This window comes from Poecilia formosa, unplaced genomic scaffold (assembly GCF_000485575.1).
Source record: "Poecilia formosa unplaced genomic scaffold, Poecilia_formosa-5.1.2 Scaffold478, whole genome shotgun sequence".
Taxonomy (NCBI): Eukaryota; Metazoa; Chordata; class Actinopteri; order Cyprinodontiformes; family Poeciliidae; genus Poecilia; species Poecilia formosa.
This window is the reverse complement of record NW_006800417.1, coordinates 33,906-49,720: the sequence shown is the minus strand read 5'-3', so window position 1 is coordinate 49,720 and position 15,815 is coordinate 33,906. Positions and strand designations below refer to the sequence as shown.

Below are 15,815 nucleotides of genomic sequence, written 5' to 3'. Positions count from 1 at the left end.
ATAAATCATGTCTTGCACTTAAATATATATATATCCACTTCACCTTTGTAATTATATACAATCATGTTCAATACAATTAATAATAATCATCATTTAAATTATGCTTAACATATCAGTCACTTATCATGCAAAATATACTGAACAACATATAAGTGTAAAAAAGTCACAACAATCATGGCTCCTATTGATTTACATCCTACATCTGTGGGTCTTGGATGAATTTCACTCAGGAAGGAGACTTTTTAGAAACCTTCACTCTGAGTTAGCATGTCTGCTGGCTTGGCAGGCCATCCGTCTGCCGCTCTGGAAGACTGTCATCCGTGAAGGACGCTATTACAGCCATCTACTCCCCAACACATCTGTGAGTTGGTGCGCATGAAAATAATGAGAGGTAGTGGAAACAAGATGAAAGTACATAATAAGCAGATGTAAAGTAATGGATGTGGTAGATGTGGAAAACCTGGTTCAAATCTGGAAATGCTGTCCAGATGCCTCAAATAAAGAAACGCAACACATTCTATGGATGGTTGCCATGTTCTGGGATAGAATAGTGGTGTTAGCCAATAACATGAGTTGATAAGTGCTTAAGCACATATTTCTGAACTGACCTAGTTAGGGTAATTAATTCAGAAAAGACTGCTGCAAAAGCAACAAAAAAGAAGCTTAGTTTCCTTTTCTAATTTGTCTAGGCTACAAAATCCCTACCTGCTCAGGAGGCAACTGTACTAAGCATATTTAAACAATAATTTATTAAAACTCTGTGAGAGGACTCCTGAGGAACATAGTTTAGGAGACGCTTTTTTTTATACAAAGTGTGCTATGGCTCAATATAATGAAGTGACATAAAAAAAAACCTCTCCCACAAGTCTTGTATAGTTTGTATGGTGCAGTTATTCAACATAGCATTAATCTTCACTCAAAGGCCTCAGGCTAACATGTGGGAAAGAAACTGGGTGCAGAAGGTGTGGAAGTTTCTCCTCTACAGGTTTTTCTAAACAAGGTATCTGAACTGCACATAAAATACAGCCGTATCCTAGAGACGGCAACGTCTCCTGGAGAAACTCCTGCTTCAACTGATGAAAATAAATCAAATGACAGACTTCTACGTCAGCTGCTGTTCATTCATACAGGCGTTTTCACTTAAAGGGATCTGGACTTGCATATAGAAGGTTGACGTCAAATTTAGATTTACTTAGCAAAGTGATTTGAAATAGTGAATCAGTTTGTGGTGCATCTTTATAAACAAATTGTTTAACTTCCAGAGCTAGGAAAGGAATTAAGGATAAGTGTTTTGCTGTTGCGTGATTTATGTAAATTAAATGCAATTATGATCTTATTTAAACAATAAAGTTTTATGAATTGAAAACAGGTTTCTCAATTGAATGAGTTTTACATCTCTTAATAGGAAACTTATTGTTTTAAATGAGTTTTGTATTTTGTTATAACAAGAACCTTTCTCTTAGCAAGTTCTGCATCTCATTATAACTGTCATGATCCGTGTTTCTGTGTTTAGTTTTGAGTTTTTCTGTGTGATTCTGTTTCCCTGTGAGTCTCTGTCCTGTCCTCCCCGTTGATTGTCTCCCAGGTGTGTCTCATTCCCTTGATTACCCCGTGTGTATTTAGTCTCACCTGTTGTCTGTGTTCTTCGTCGGTCCTTGTCTAAGTTTATGTAACGTACGTCCACGTCGTCTTTGTTGGTCTGCCTGCCTGCATAGTTGAACTGTGAAGTCCTGTGCTGGCATTAGCCCATCGTGTCAGTCTTTGTTGTCAGTGCTACCGGTATTTAGCTTCGTGCTAACTTCTGTGCCGTGCCGCCTGTTTTTGGACTGTTTGAGCTTCTTCACCATTAAATCCTTCATCTTAATCACAACCTGGGTCTCAGCGTCCTCTCCTCACCACAACCACATCAATCCTGACAATAACAAAATGATCCTCGTTTCAGTGAGTTCTTTATCTCGTTATAATGGATAAACATTCTCTTTTCACAAGTTTTGTATCTTGTTAAAATGAGAAACTTTCTGGTTTTAACAAGCGAGTTTAACATCTTGTTATAACGGGAAACTTTTGGATCACAACCAGGTTGCTCCTAGTTGTTTTTCCCACCTCTGGCAATTAAACGCTTCCTAATTTTCTACAGCCTATGGAGTGAATATCCAGCGATTAGTGGCCCATTTTATTTTCTTTACTTTGTCTCCATTTAACCTGGAATGGAGGCTAAAGAACTTTTGTGACCTGCACTTTTTGGTAAACAGACGAGCTGCATTTAACAAAATCTTGTCGGTCTTTGTCCTTTCACTTCCTTAGCCTTGCTCCATTTCTTCTGCTGTCATCGTTAACATTCCTGACATCGTCTCTGTCTTGTGCTGCATGTTTGATTGAATTTCCAGAAACTCTATAGACGCAGACTTTTTCAGGAAAACAGAAAAAAAAAATATTTTAACATTTTCCAAAGAAGTGTAATCTGCCAATAATACTGCAAGACGTAGCTGGTTGGAGCCACAAGCAGCTCTCCGGGAATCTCCTTAACTCATTTTTTCCACATTGATAAATTTATTTTTATTTATTTATTTATTTATTGTTTCTCTCAATAAATTGCGAACTCTCGCATAAACATCTACAGCTATTTTCTCTAAAACCATCATGAAATGCCATGATGCTGAGATTAAAACAAACTAAATTACTTCTGCATTTTCTCACTTGGTGGAAAGAGAAGAGTCTGAAGTGGAGAACCATCCATCCTGTGGTTTATTGATTCTCCGTCCCAAACTCAGTGGAGAAAATTGGACTGTTTTCTCCTGCAGTGATTGACACCTGCCTTCTGCCGACACTGTTGTCAAACTTGCAGTGACATTTTCAACCCACTGAAATTATCTTTTTTTTCCCCCTTTTCTTTTCAGTTGACTGCTGCGTTCCTTAAAATGACACAAGTCTCTTAGTGCGTACATCTGAGATGACAAGTGACAAGTGTTAAGCTAAACAACCTACAACTCTGTCAAAAAACAGGAGGGGAGAGCGAGAAGATGACAAATGGTTCTTGTGTCAGCTTTCACAACGACTGCAAAAAAGGCACAAGCCAGCTGAAGCATGAACAAAACCTTTGTGATTTAATATATTCTGTTGGTGCTACAGACTGAGGACAGATGCCGTAAAAGGTTTGTTTAAAGTTTTTCTCTTTTTGATGAGTCATGGACTTCCAGAAATGGCGCACGCAGCAGGACTAAATGATGTGTTCGAAGCTTTGCATGTGATTATCTCGGTCACAATAACAGATTTTACTGGACAATAAACTGTCCCAGAAGTTATTGCAATAATCAATACTGTTGTTTTGACACCATTTTCAAATGATGGAATGATAATAATGTTATAATGATGCAATAAAACATTTGCAAAGATCAGTAAACCTTCAATTCTACATTTAACACTGGAACTGGAAGACATTTTAAATATCCAAAATAAGTAAAACAGCAGAAACGACAAATCAAATGAATTATGAAGTCTCTGTAAAAAGACCAAAGCACCAGACTGAAGACTTTTATCATCCAGTGTTTGGTAGAAAGAGAGAAAAGAGAAAAACAATTAATCTTGCTTGTTTTAATTTATTGTGCGATTAATTGATTTATTACGACAGGCCTACATGTTGTCTTGCAGATGTTGTCTTGGTAACTTCGTGACCTGCTGCTTACAGCTGAACTGTGATCTGGGTTAAGGGTCAAGTGGGGATTTTATAAATGAGCAAACATGTTGGAGATGAAGAAGAAATTACTCATTTAAAATATACTCCATGTTTTGCTCAATAGGCTTCTGTTAAATGATGTGGTTGGAAAAATTATATTCTACTTTGTAATATTGAGCATATAAACTTTGTCATTTAAAAAAAGAAGAATCTGAATCTATTGAGTCGTCTTTTTAATTCTTTGTACTAAAAAGCGAAAGCATTCACATTATGAACAAAACATTGGGTGTTAGCTATAGAATTCACTTCTGGTATTTTATGAACAGTGAATTTGGTAAAAAAAAGAAAAGAAAACCTTGACGACCTTTTTGCTGGTGGTTAGAAGACCTCCAGCAACTCTGAACCTAAAGAACCCAGACATGATCTCGCATTCATGACGTCACACTGCAACATGTTTATGAAGGTTTAAAAAAATTATAAAAACAAGTTTCAAAACACTTGGATTGAAATGTTAGAAGTGGAAGCAAAATGCTGAATTAGCAACTAAAATACCTAAAGAGCTAAAACTGGGAGTAGGAAGATCAAATTATGACTTGGTGAGAACTCAGTGCTGATGAACATTTTCACAGCTGACATCTTCCATTTAAAAAATTTAATATAGATTCAATAAACATCATTATTGAAAATGAACACTGCTGCTCTGAGGTTTTCATTCATTAAACAGATGTTTTAGAAGTCTTCATATTGATCTTTCTTTTTTATTTTTGTTAAAAGCTTAATAGACACCTTGTTGGAATTTGTCTTATTAAAAAAATATCTTTTGCCAGAGGTCAGCAATTTATTGATCAGAAAATTAGCCAAGGCCATGTGGGGGATTAGGCTCATAGAGCGCTGTAGTAATGCTATGAAAATGTTATGCGGTTGGATCTTAACGTGTGAGTTGATGCAGTTTGAGTGAATTAATGTATCTGTTACAGAAATATAAACACGTCTGTTCAGTTTCTTTGTCTCAACTGATAGTTTGCTCCTCAACAAATCTAAGTCTGCCTGAAGTCTGAATAATTGTAATTAATGTTTTCATTTTTGACAATATACTTCTTCTGACTTGCGTAGTATTGACGTCTCGAAGTGTCTGCGTCAGAACTCTTGGTTTAATCTGATAGAGAATTTGTGGAGGAAGCTAAAGATTAATGTTTTACAAAAAAGATGGTGATAAAGTGACTAGTGACTGAAAACATGCAAAAAGCAATTAAGTGATTATAAAATTGATTTGATGGGTGTAATAACATTTCTAATCATTTTTAAATATAAAGCTACCAAGGGTACACAGAATTTTAGCCATAGTTTTCCCTGTCTGTCAATCTTCCTTCAAGGATAACTCCTCTTGCCACTGCTTTCAAGGCTCTGAAATATTACTTTTCTGACATAAAATATATATTTTTGCAATTCTCAACTCTAACAAGTTGTCCAAGTTATGTGTGCATCAGGGTTATGTATTCAAATTCCTACTGTTCACAAAATCTGTGTGCTCCTTGTAAAAACAACACAAGCTACTGAAACCAAAAGTTTCTTTATGAAATACATTGGTGACCATCCTTAAATATCATTATTTTTACATGATGAATAAAAACAGGGTAGAACCAGTGTCCTCATCAGTTCAGCATACAAACACACAACTTCATATTACAACCAAAGCATTCACACCAACCCTGTTTAGTCTCTTTAATCCAACTCCAGTCCAGGAGCCTAAAAGTCCAGTTCGCTTGAGGAGGTGTGGATGAATAATGAACCCTGGTCCACCTACAAACCTTGGTCTGGGTTTGGCTGAATTTTGGTCACCAACAGAAATAATTCTGTCACATTTCTGTTTTTTGTTTTTTTTTCCTTTTTTTTTGTTAGATTAAAACACTTAGTTATGAAGAAGTAAACACCTAACCTTTTAATGGGAGATTATATGCCTCCTGCTGTGAAGTTCCATATGGTGTGTCTGACAGCAGCCTCTCAATGTACAAAAAAAGACTACTTAGAAACTCATTAAAATGTACTTTACTGTCTAAAAAACTATAGTAAAGTCAAATTATGCATCAGCTAGAAGAAGAACCAAGCTGAACTGAAGATCTTGTATGTCCTCAAGCTAAGCTTACTGTGTCAGGTCTTCATTCTGATGTTCACTCACTAATTAGACAGCGTTCAGTTGTGGAGAGGAGATATAACATCCCTGCATCAGACGCAGTTCTTACAGCAGCGCTTCACAGAGAATAGGAAGATTTGTGGAGAATCAAGGCAAGTGGAGGTGGAAAAGTGAAAATATTTACTTCATGATAGTGAAAGAGTTCTGTGCAGGAGGCAGTAATGAGGCAGGAACAGCGACGGGGCAGCAGAGTATCTGCTGACTGCTAACATGCACATTTTGGAAACATGTGAATTAGTCTGAAAACTTGTTCACTAGTGACAGTATCCAAACGGCGCGTAGTGAGATAAACCAACAACATTGCTCAGACAGAAAAAAAACTGCAATGGATTAAACCCTGCTGCGCGGCGTAGCAGTGGGTAGCACTGCTGGTTTACACCAAACAGGTCTTTGGTATGAATCCTGGTCCCGTTTACTACTAAGGATATTTTTCATCTCTCAACATGAACAACAAAGGTTATTAAATAATAGTCTATTCAGATATTGTGGGGTGTTTAAAATGCAGGAATTTCTTTAGCAACTTACTTTTGGGAAAGGGAGCATTAAGCATTAATTAGTCTTTATACAACAATTTCATATTCATATGCCCGTTCCAGAATGTAACTCCATAACTATGCTGATTATTGACAGCAAATCCATCCATCTATACTAGCTTAGGGAATGCATGTTAGCATCCATCTGGAAATGAAGGAAATTGTCATAATTGTAGGCTATCGGTAGCTTGGCTATGAAATCTCAACTGTTGTGAACAGGATCCATGTGGCTCATAGAGTACAGTACACCAGAGTATGCAGGAGAACTACATGCTGAGAGATCTCACTTATTTCTGTTTTTAAGACCAAGAAATGTTTGTTAAAACACAGATACATAAAATCATTCAAACATATTGGAAGGATTTTGTGATGTGACTGATGCTAACCTCTTCTTACAACAAGCAGTAAACTAGACTGAAATTATGATCCTGCTAAGCATGAAAATGAAGGAAAACCCACAATGACCAAGCGTGTCTGTAATGAGATCCTATTGAAAAATACACTCACTGTGTGCCTTATTAGATACACCTGTTCAATTGCTTAACAGAAGATAGCGACTCAGCCGACCACATGGCAGCGACTCGGTGTGATTGGTGAAGACGACATGCAGATGTTCAAAATGAGCATCTGAATGTAGAAAAAGGGATTAAAGTGGAAGAGTTAAGAACCTCGCCGGCGGTGAGAGGGACACTCGTTTGGATATTGTGAGGATAATGGACAAGCTGGTTGTTCAGATAACGGCTAATTACAGACTAGATATGCACAATAACATCTCTGAAACCTCAACATGTTTAGGTTTGAGGCAACAGAAGACCACACCAGGGAGGTGTGGTTTCCAGTTGTCAGCCAACAACTGGAAACTGAGACTAGAATCAACAGTATTGATCAATAGCAGAAGACAAAAGAATTATGTGGAACAGAAATTCTGGTGATCTTTGTTGATATTAAAGGGGCAGCTAAAATTTTTTACTTTTTTTAGCTTTACGTGTTATGTCATTCCCCCAGCAAAAACATACCTGGAGTTTTGCCTTGATTCTTTCATGCATGTTTGAGAAATCCTTTAATCTCCATGGCAACCAGTCAGCTGTGCAAAACGCCTGGGTGAACCTAGCCCCGCCTTCAAGGTGCCAGAGCTGCAGTTTCCAAGCTTCTGAGCTTCAGCCTCACAGAGCAGTCCTCCAACAACCAGCTCCTTCAGACTAGCCAGCAGCAATTAGCAAACACCTGGTGGAATCACTGAGCTCATTATAGGAGATATATGTCAGAGCAGCGCTGGTAAAAACAATAAAAGGTTAATAGAGGAGCCATGTTGTGATGACTTCCTGAAGGTGGAATTTCAGAAACAGCAGGAGTTTTTAAAGAGACAGAATCCTATTATCAAGGCTGTAATTCACAAAGTTAAATTTGTTTTAATTCATACTTGATAGCTTTGTTATAACAACTGAAGGTAACATAGATACTTGATTGTTCTATGAAATGAGACATAATGCCGCTCCTTTAAGACGTGCTTGAATGATCTAACGAAATCTGTAAGGGTGAATACTTTTTTCACACTGAAGTGTGATTAACAGTAACTTTATGCTTTATTACTTTGATTAAAATAATGTTCTCTTTATCTGCAACTTGTTGATGCTTCCAGCTAATGAAAGCATTTGCTACCCTCTTAGCCGGTCTCTCTGCCCGGCCTAACCTTCACCTCAGATCCAGTTCATCACCAGCTAATTACAGAACCGTAGTGGAACATTCCCAGTAAGCACCAGCCACTAGTGGACCATAAGCATTCCTCACGGTGCTTATTAAGGGATTTGAATCCCATCCTGAAATAACTCAGCTCCTTCCCTCTACCTCTCCCCCGCCACCGAACACTTGCTTATAATTCTATTCGTTTCTTGATTGCAAAAGCTGCAGCTCATTCTGATGTATCTTCCACACACCATTAAAGACCGACCTCATACTGTAATCACTACACTGGAGGAAGTAACTGCATCCTGATTTTAATCACTGAAGCTTAATGTTCTGGATCATAACTGCCCATCAAGCTACTTTGAAAAAGAAAGGCAGAAAAAAGAGAAAAATACTCTGGGATTCAGCTAATGAGGGCCCTTAGTTGACTCATTTTTCATTTGCAAGCACAAAGGAAACACTCAGCAGTCTGGTCTAGGATTAATGACAACATCATCTGGGGTGTAAATCAGATTTCTCCTCACGTTATGTCTTGACCAACTGAATCTCAGGATTTGAAACGCTGCTGATAGATGGCTGCCTGGACTTTTTTTTCTTGATTTTTATTTATTTATTTTTGTAAACCCAGTTATCCTCAAATAGCACTAAAATGCCAGTGGTGTTGAACAAACAGAATTTCTGGGTGTTTTTGTTGATTCCTTCTCAAGCAACTGGTTCTTCATTTATTCATTTAAATGATAAAACCATCCATTAACGTGTGGCGATGCTTTCAGAAGTCTGGGCTATCCAAGCTCACCCGTGCATATCGTGATAAATCACAGCAAAAAGTCGAGTCAAAAACGCTACTGTGACCACTGAGTATTAATCACAGAAGGACAGACTATTAATCGTCCTCCATCCATCTTTTGATGGCATTGTTAGAGGGTCTAAACAAACAATGGCCCGTTACTAGCTCTTATCAGAAGTGTTTGGTGTGTTGTGTGACTTACTCTTATGTAGTCTCAAGTGGCGTGTAGCTAGAAAACAGATTTGCTTTCATTTTTGCAGTGGATTATGATCCTTCACCATCCATCACTCGCTGTTTCAGGTCTGGTTGTAACTGATGCCATGGACTCTGTGTCGTTGCAGCATCCCCAACTGTGCCTCCGCTTCACTCAGAGCATTTCAAACCCTGCCATGAGAAGGACTTGGCCTACTGCCTCAATGGTGGAGAATGCTTTGTCATCGAGACACTCAGCGGCCCCCACAAGCACTGCAAGTAAGTGACCGCCTAATTTAAAGCCTCTGTTCTTTTAAGGTTCACATACTGATTACTTCACTTCTGTTTGTCTTTGCCACAATTTTGGGGAGGCGGATGGTAATTTAGAGAGCTATTGCCTTTTCATTAGTTTCCCTGAAAGTTGCTTCCTTGTGGAGTTTCAGTGAATCTTACTCTTACTTCTGCTAAGGTCAGTATTGTATCTAAACACAAAAGCTTTAGTAAAGTACCACAATCTAAGAATCATGGAATTTACCCTAAAATTACAACAAATATTCATAGCATAATCACTTTTTTTTTACTTAAAAGCAATTATATTCTTACTCTTACAGAAAAATCCAAAATGTCAGCGAGATTTTTTTTTTACTTTTATTTTTTACAGTTACCTAAAAAAATATAGATTTTCCATGACATGTCAGTTTCAACTTCAACACTTTATTTTTGCCCCAGGAAATAATGAAGACTTACTGAATTTATCTTTCTAAGGGGAAAGGGCTAGCCTATGGTAACATTAATAATAATAATTATAAAGTTTAATTAGGCAGATAAAAAACAACCTTGTTGAGATCTACAATCTCTTTTCAAGAGGGACCTGGCAAGATGGCAGCACTGTTTACAAGGATCAGCATTTATATTTAACTAGATACATTCGTTTAGTTTATCAAACACTTTTGTGAATTTGGACCAGAAATGGTGAAAAACCTAGCATACCGTGGAAGCATTAACTGGCCCACGCCTACTTGGGTAGCTTTGGGGAAAAATATTGCTTGGGTTATCCACTTTTATTATGAAAGGGTTAATGAACACAGGAGGAATATTTTCATCAGTTTTTACAATGCATGACAAGTATTGTTTGTCAGACCTTCATCATTTTTGACTCTACATTATCATTCCTGAGCTTAGCAAAGTGCCTCTGAATTTTCTATCTCAACAAAAATAAGACTTTGATTAGGAAGTTTGTATAAACATGTCAAAATAAGTGTCTTTTTGTTGAGTAGTCAATTTCATTCATTAGTTAACTCTTAGCATCTTCACTTCCATGAAACATTTTAGGTTTCTAGCTGGAAACCTAGTAAACTTATAAATGAGTTGGCAAACAAATGAGTGATACCAGTAGTATTTAAACAACAAGGTGTTTTACTAGTGCTTTACAAGTGTCTTACTATTAGGTACGTACTGTGATTGAACAAGTTTCAGGTCTCAGTTTTTAAAAAGAAAGAGTCCATATTTTCTTTAGCATTGCAACAAACCACCATATTATTTAACTTTAGCAGTTAGCTTAATGTTTGTCCTAACAGACTTACTATTAAAACAAATGAACAAGATGAAGTCCCATTTTTCACATCCCTTGTTTTCTGTAATAAAACCTCACCAGGGTACAGTTAGCTAAATAAGCTAATAACAAATGACAAAAGCAATTTAAGAAGATTCTTTAGCCTAGATACAGATTTATTCATCCTAAGTGTCTACTTCTTTCAAATTCATAGTTAGCAGCATCAATGTTGTAACAACCTTCTGACTCAGAATATCACAGATATCGCTGCATGTTTGATTTTAATACAAAAACATTATTTTTATTTAAAAACCGGAGGTATCAAAATGTTTAGCCCTAAACTTCAAATCAACCTGATCCAAAAGTAACACTGAACAAATAACTGATTGATGACAACAACCTACTACAGGCTGTTGTGTGAATAACCACAGACCTCGATGGAAATGATTGTCTTATGCTTTATTAAATAAAATAATCCAGAATCATATTTTTTAAATTGTAACTATAGACCTCTCACCTGTCAAAATGTTGAAATTTCCCTTTTACACTTATTTAAAATTCTTTTGCTGCTTCCATACAACATTGTGACTAGATAAATGTAATGCAAGTATTGTTTCTAAATGTTCTTTGTTGATTTGCCCGTGCTCACGATTTGACACATTATTGTGGACACTTTTTTCTTGGAGTGCTTTCTGTATTGTCCATTGAAGCAAAAAGCACATATTTCTAACCATTAAGTCAAACACATATTTGCAGCTACTCTTCTGCCATTAATGACAGTCCTCCAACAAAGAGGCAGTCAATAGTCATCATCAGTCAAACTTTCTGAGGATATGAAGCTTCTATAGAGCTTCAAGTTGACTATTTCTAGTACTGGTCTGGGATTTTGCTGTTATTTTCTACATCATCTTCCATCTGTGTCTGTGTGTGTTTATTTATTCATAGCTGTTACCATTGTGCTCCATGTGTGTATTTAAGTGTGTGTGTGTGCGTGTGTGTGTGTGTGTGTGTGTGTGTGTGTGTGTGTGTGTGCTTCGCTGCCCCAGATTTGAGAGGAGAGCTCATGGGCACTCAGCCCGTTCAAATGTGGGACCTTTTACTAATTAAGTCCCAGAACATCATCTTCCCAAAATCTAACCTCAGGACTTCCAGGCGACCTGTTTTTAAAGACAAGTTTTTCCCTCCTTATGGTTGTGGCTTAACATCTGGGGCTGTTCTGAAGAAGTTTAGTGCTGTATGCATGTAGAACTAAAACATAGCTGAATACTGAACATTATGAAGGTGCACCAATAAGATGATGTATGAATATAAGAAGTATCGTATATCCATTCACATACATTTGAAATAGGATGTTTGCATTTGCTGTGTAAAAACACAGAACCTTTTTTGTTGTTGTTGTTGTTGTTGTTGTTGTTGTTGTTTTTTTTAGGCCAGGTGGAGTCCCAAAAATATTTTAGTTTTGATAAATGATGATTCCATGGCGCTTTTGTCTTCTTTCATATTCATTCACACAACATTGGTGCTAACCACAACTGTGGCTGTATTTTAAGTCTACATTTCAAACACACTTTTGGAGTGACATTACTGAAAAGTCTGAAGTAAATCTCATAAAAAACCACAGAAAAGAGTTATGTACCTACACAAGTCAGGCTCAGTAATTGTTCTGTGTTTCAAGAATGCATGCGTTTTGGTCCAAAATGTGTTGGTTAAAGTCTCATTTGCAGTAAACCTAGTCATGTACCTACATGGACTGAAAGGCTGCTCTGTGAATAAGAAGCAATAATTCAGAAAGAAAATGCACCTAAGGACAAAGATTTGAATCTGTGGGAATATACATATCCTCTGGTCTGAAAAACAACTATTGAACTGTTGAGTCTGAGGGTGTTTTCATGCAACAAAATCACAAAGTTTACTACATTTTCAATTGGTGTGTTTCACTTTCACACTGCACTGTCAAACAAACCAAATCTTATTCCCTCGCCTGTGGTGGCGCTGCACCAAGAACCATGGCAGGAAACGACACAAAAACCTCTGAAGAACTTCCTTCCTTCTTCATGAAATGTAACTAGAAATGGAGTGGTGTCAGAGTTTAGGGGTTGTAGGATTCCTCTTTTATCTTTGACAAAAGACAATAAGTCATTTCTTGTGCTAGCGCTAGACATGCGCTAAATACGAGTAGCACATGGGTAAATACAGATGTTGTTTACCCAGAATACCCTGCGTGTGGTCTGCTTTTGGAGCAGCCTCCAGACTGTTTCAGGTTCACGTATGAATTCAAACCGCGCCAGTTCTCTTGAACAAACTATTCCGTGACCAAAGTCATACAATTATGGAGACAATTATTAGTATTTATTCTGGGTTTTATCAAATATTTAAAAAAATGTGGTAATCTTAACCAACCTAAAACAGAAAAAGGCTTAATGTCACACAGTGAGTCTTTTTATATTGTGAATATAAACATCTAGTTTCAACTGAAATCACAATAAAACTGATTACTATTAAAGAAAATAATGTATGCTTTGTTGGATGGATTGTATAACGAGGTTCAGTCGTTTATTGCAGACCAGTAAGTATTCAGAAATGAGTCCCAGCTTTATTTTTAAATTGCAAGTTGGGCAACTTTAGGCTCTTAGATACCATACGGTCATAAATCATTGCTGGCACATGTTCTACGCTCGTGGGCATACAGTAACCAAATGATAAATTTGTGTCTTACGGCTTTTGCAAATAGATGGATGTAAAAAGTGTGGTAAGGATTTTTAAACCTCCTGCTTCCAGGGCATTTCCTCTCGTTTTCCCTTGAAGCTTGTTTCTAGGAAGGTGTGTTGAAGGTGAATGTGGACAAATAATAGTTTTAAACCCAGTCCTGGATCTCTATGGGCAGCAGAAGTAAACTTATTCTGCTACATTGCAGGTTAAAGTGCAGAGCCAACAATTTCATATTAGCCTGTTGTATTGAGGGGAAGCAAATACTTGGATCATCAAGTTGTTTGGAGGGAAGTGGAAAAAGGCAGAAGTGAGAAATACTGAAGCTGTACCGAACAACATAACTAGAAGTTCAGTGTGTGGACAGATGGAGATCGCTGCCCTTCTCTCCTGCTCACATCTGTTGCCATGACAGCGTAATCTGAGGACAACTCTTGCTGTTAAAACAGAGGTTTTAGATGTACACGGCCATGGCCTTGATCACACAGTCTGTGAATGTTAATGTGTGCCGAGTTATAAAGGAGAGAAAAATATGGCAGGACTGATTGCAACTGAATCCCGTGTCAATGAGCGTTCTCAGAAAGTGAGGTAGGAGAAATGTGGGCTTTACCTTTGGGGAATCTGGATAGGAGCTTGTGTCATACAATAATAAAAATAGATGATTTTATACTGTGTACTTTGCTTAGGTCATAAGTATAATATAATGGGGATCCACCAAATCTGAAAGTCATTACATACAACAAAACTCCATATCATCATCAGTTAGATCCCATTGTTTTCGCACTGACTGCAAGTTTTATTGCAGAACTACTAAGTTAAAATATCAACCTCTGCCTTTAGAATAATGAAGTTCTCATTAAGTCTGCTTATGATGTCCCTTTGACATCACTGGTAGATTTTCTTGATTTCTCAAAAGCTTTCGACACAAATCTGGAAAACCCATTGTATCTCACCGGCTTTCTTATAAAGACCGAGATTCAAAGTAGCTGATTACCGCTCCAATTTAAGACTCTCGCTCTTCACTCTTTATATAAACAACCACAAGGAATTGATCAAGTTCCATCTCTTTGCAGACTTATATACAGTTCTTCTTCAATTTTAGTTCAAACCCTTAAAATTAATATCTGAAGTAATTGTTCTTCTAAAGGGTTTATGTTAAACTCCTTAGTTTAATTTATAAACCCAACTAAGGAGTTTAATTAATAAACCCTTTAGAAAAACAATTACTTCAGTAGTTGTAAACTAAAGCGTTTATAAATGTATTTCAATATTGATTTAAGATAAAAACCTACGTTTGCCTCTGATTCATCCATTTCAGACCAATCATCAGGACAGCAGCAGTGTTAGTCCCGCCCCCTGACTTTACAGAATAAGACTGACAAAGAAAATTCAGGATGTGTTGCAGGAGCTGAAAATATTGCAACACATTATAAAGAATCAAATAAATATGTGTGGTTCTGGAAAATAAAATAAATAATACTAATAAAAACTGGGTTTCTCTAAACTGTGTGTGTGCATGGCTTGTCTGACATTTCTGTGTGTGTGTGTTTTGTGATGAACCGGCGGCCTGACTAGGGTTCACCCCATCTGATGACTGCCAGAGATGGCTGGCGGATTGATGGATGAGTTATTTGTATATTTGAAAATTGTTTGTCTTTTTCTTTTTTCACAATTTTAATCAGTTTATGACACATTTCATTAATGAGATAACTTTGAATGTGTTTGTCAATTTGTGGCACGTTTGGCTCCCCCTAAACTGAAGTTTGGGTTTTAAATGACTACATTATAAAAAAAATGAAAACAAGAAAATATATTTGAAGTTATGCTGTCAGATTGTAATTTGTCTCCATCAACCATTTAATGACAAATTTCACTGCAGGCACAGGATCAATACATAATCTCATTCATTTTGTGTTTGAAACAAATTGAGACAAATCAGGCCGTAAAGCGCCACTCAGCTCGGACGTGTAATGGGGATAAATTGTGCTGGTTTGTGTCCTTATTTGTCACAGAATTAATCTTTTTTTTTTTATTTGAGAGATGAAACTTGATCCTTTGCGCAATGATTCTTTTCTAAAGTGCGATAAGTCGAGCATCAGGCAGCGGTCCCAGCCGGTTGTAAAATGAGCGCAGATCATCCCCCCGAGCGCCGTTTAGCGCCGACGGTGTGCGACGGCTGTGTTTGTAAAGCCGGCAGAGTGGTTGCAAATGTATTTGAGGAGATGTGTGGGGGGCGGGAGGGGTGTGTGTGGGTGCATGTGTGCATGTGCGTGTGTGTGTGTATGTGAATCATACGGAGGGCTTGTGCTTTTACACAAGTCCTCCACACACCGCTTCAAGCAGCACAGTCAGGCGTTCAATCATTAGTGCTCAGCTAACCAGGAAATTAGTCAGTGTGCTAAGATAATACTTTTTATTTTTTTTTAAAGATGGCAAAAGGCCAAGAAATTCAGTTAAAAAGTATGTGAGGCTAAAATTAATTACTTTCCTGCTCAGCA

General features: G+C 37.3%; 1 protein-coding gene across 1 annotated transcript in view; it reads left to right on the top strand.

The window, feature by feature from the left end:
• The window catches only part of LOC103156395 (pro-neuregulin-3, membrane-bound isoform-like), a gene marked incomplete at its 5' end in the record, with an annotated part of 327,874 nt that extends 318,507 nt beyond the window's left edge, over window positions 1-9,367 (top strand). Inside the window, one exon of the mRNA XM_007578420.2 lies at window positions 9,209-9,367. Coding sequence (XP_007578482.2) covers window positions 9,209-9,342 — 134 coding nt within the window. The remainder of the gene's footprint in view (window positions 1-9,208) is intronic.
• Between the last annotated feature and the right edge of the window lie 6,448 nt (window positions 9,368-15,815).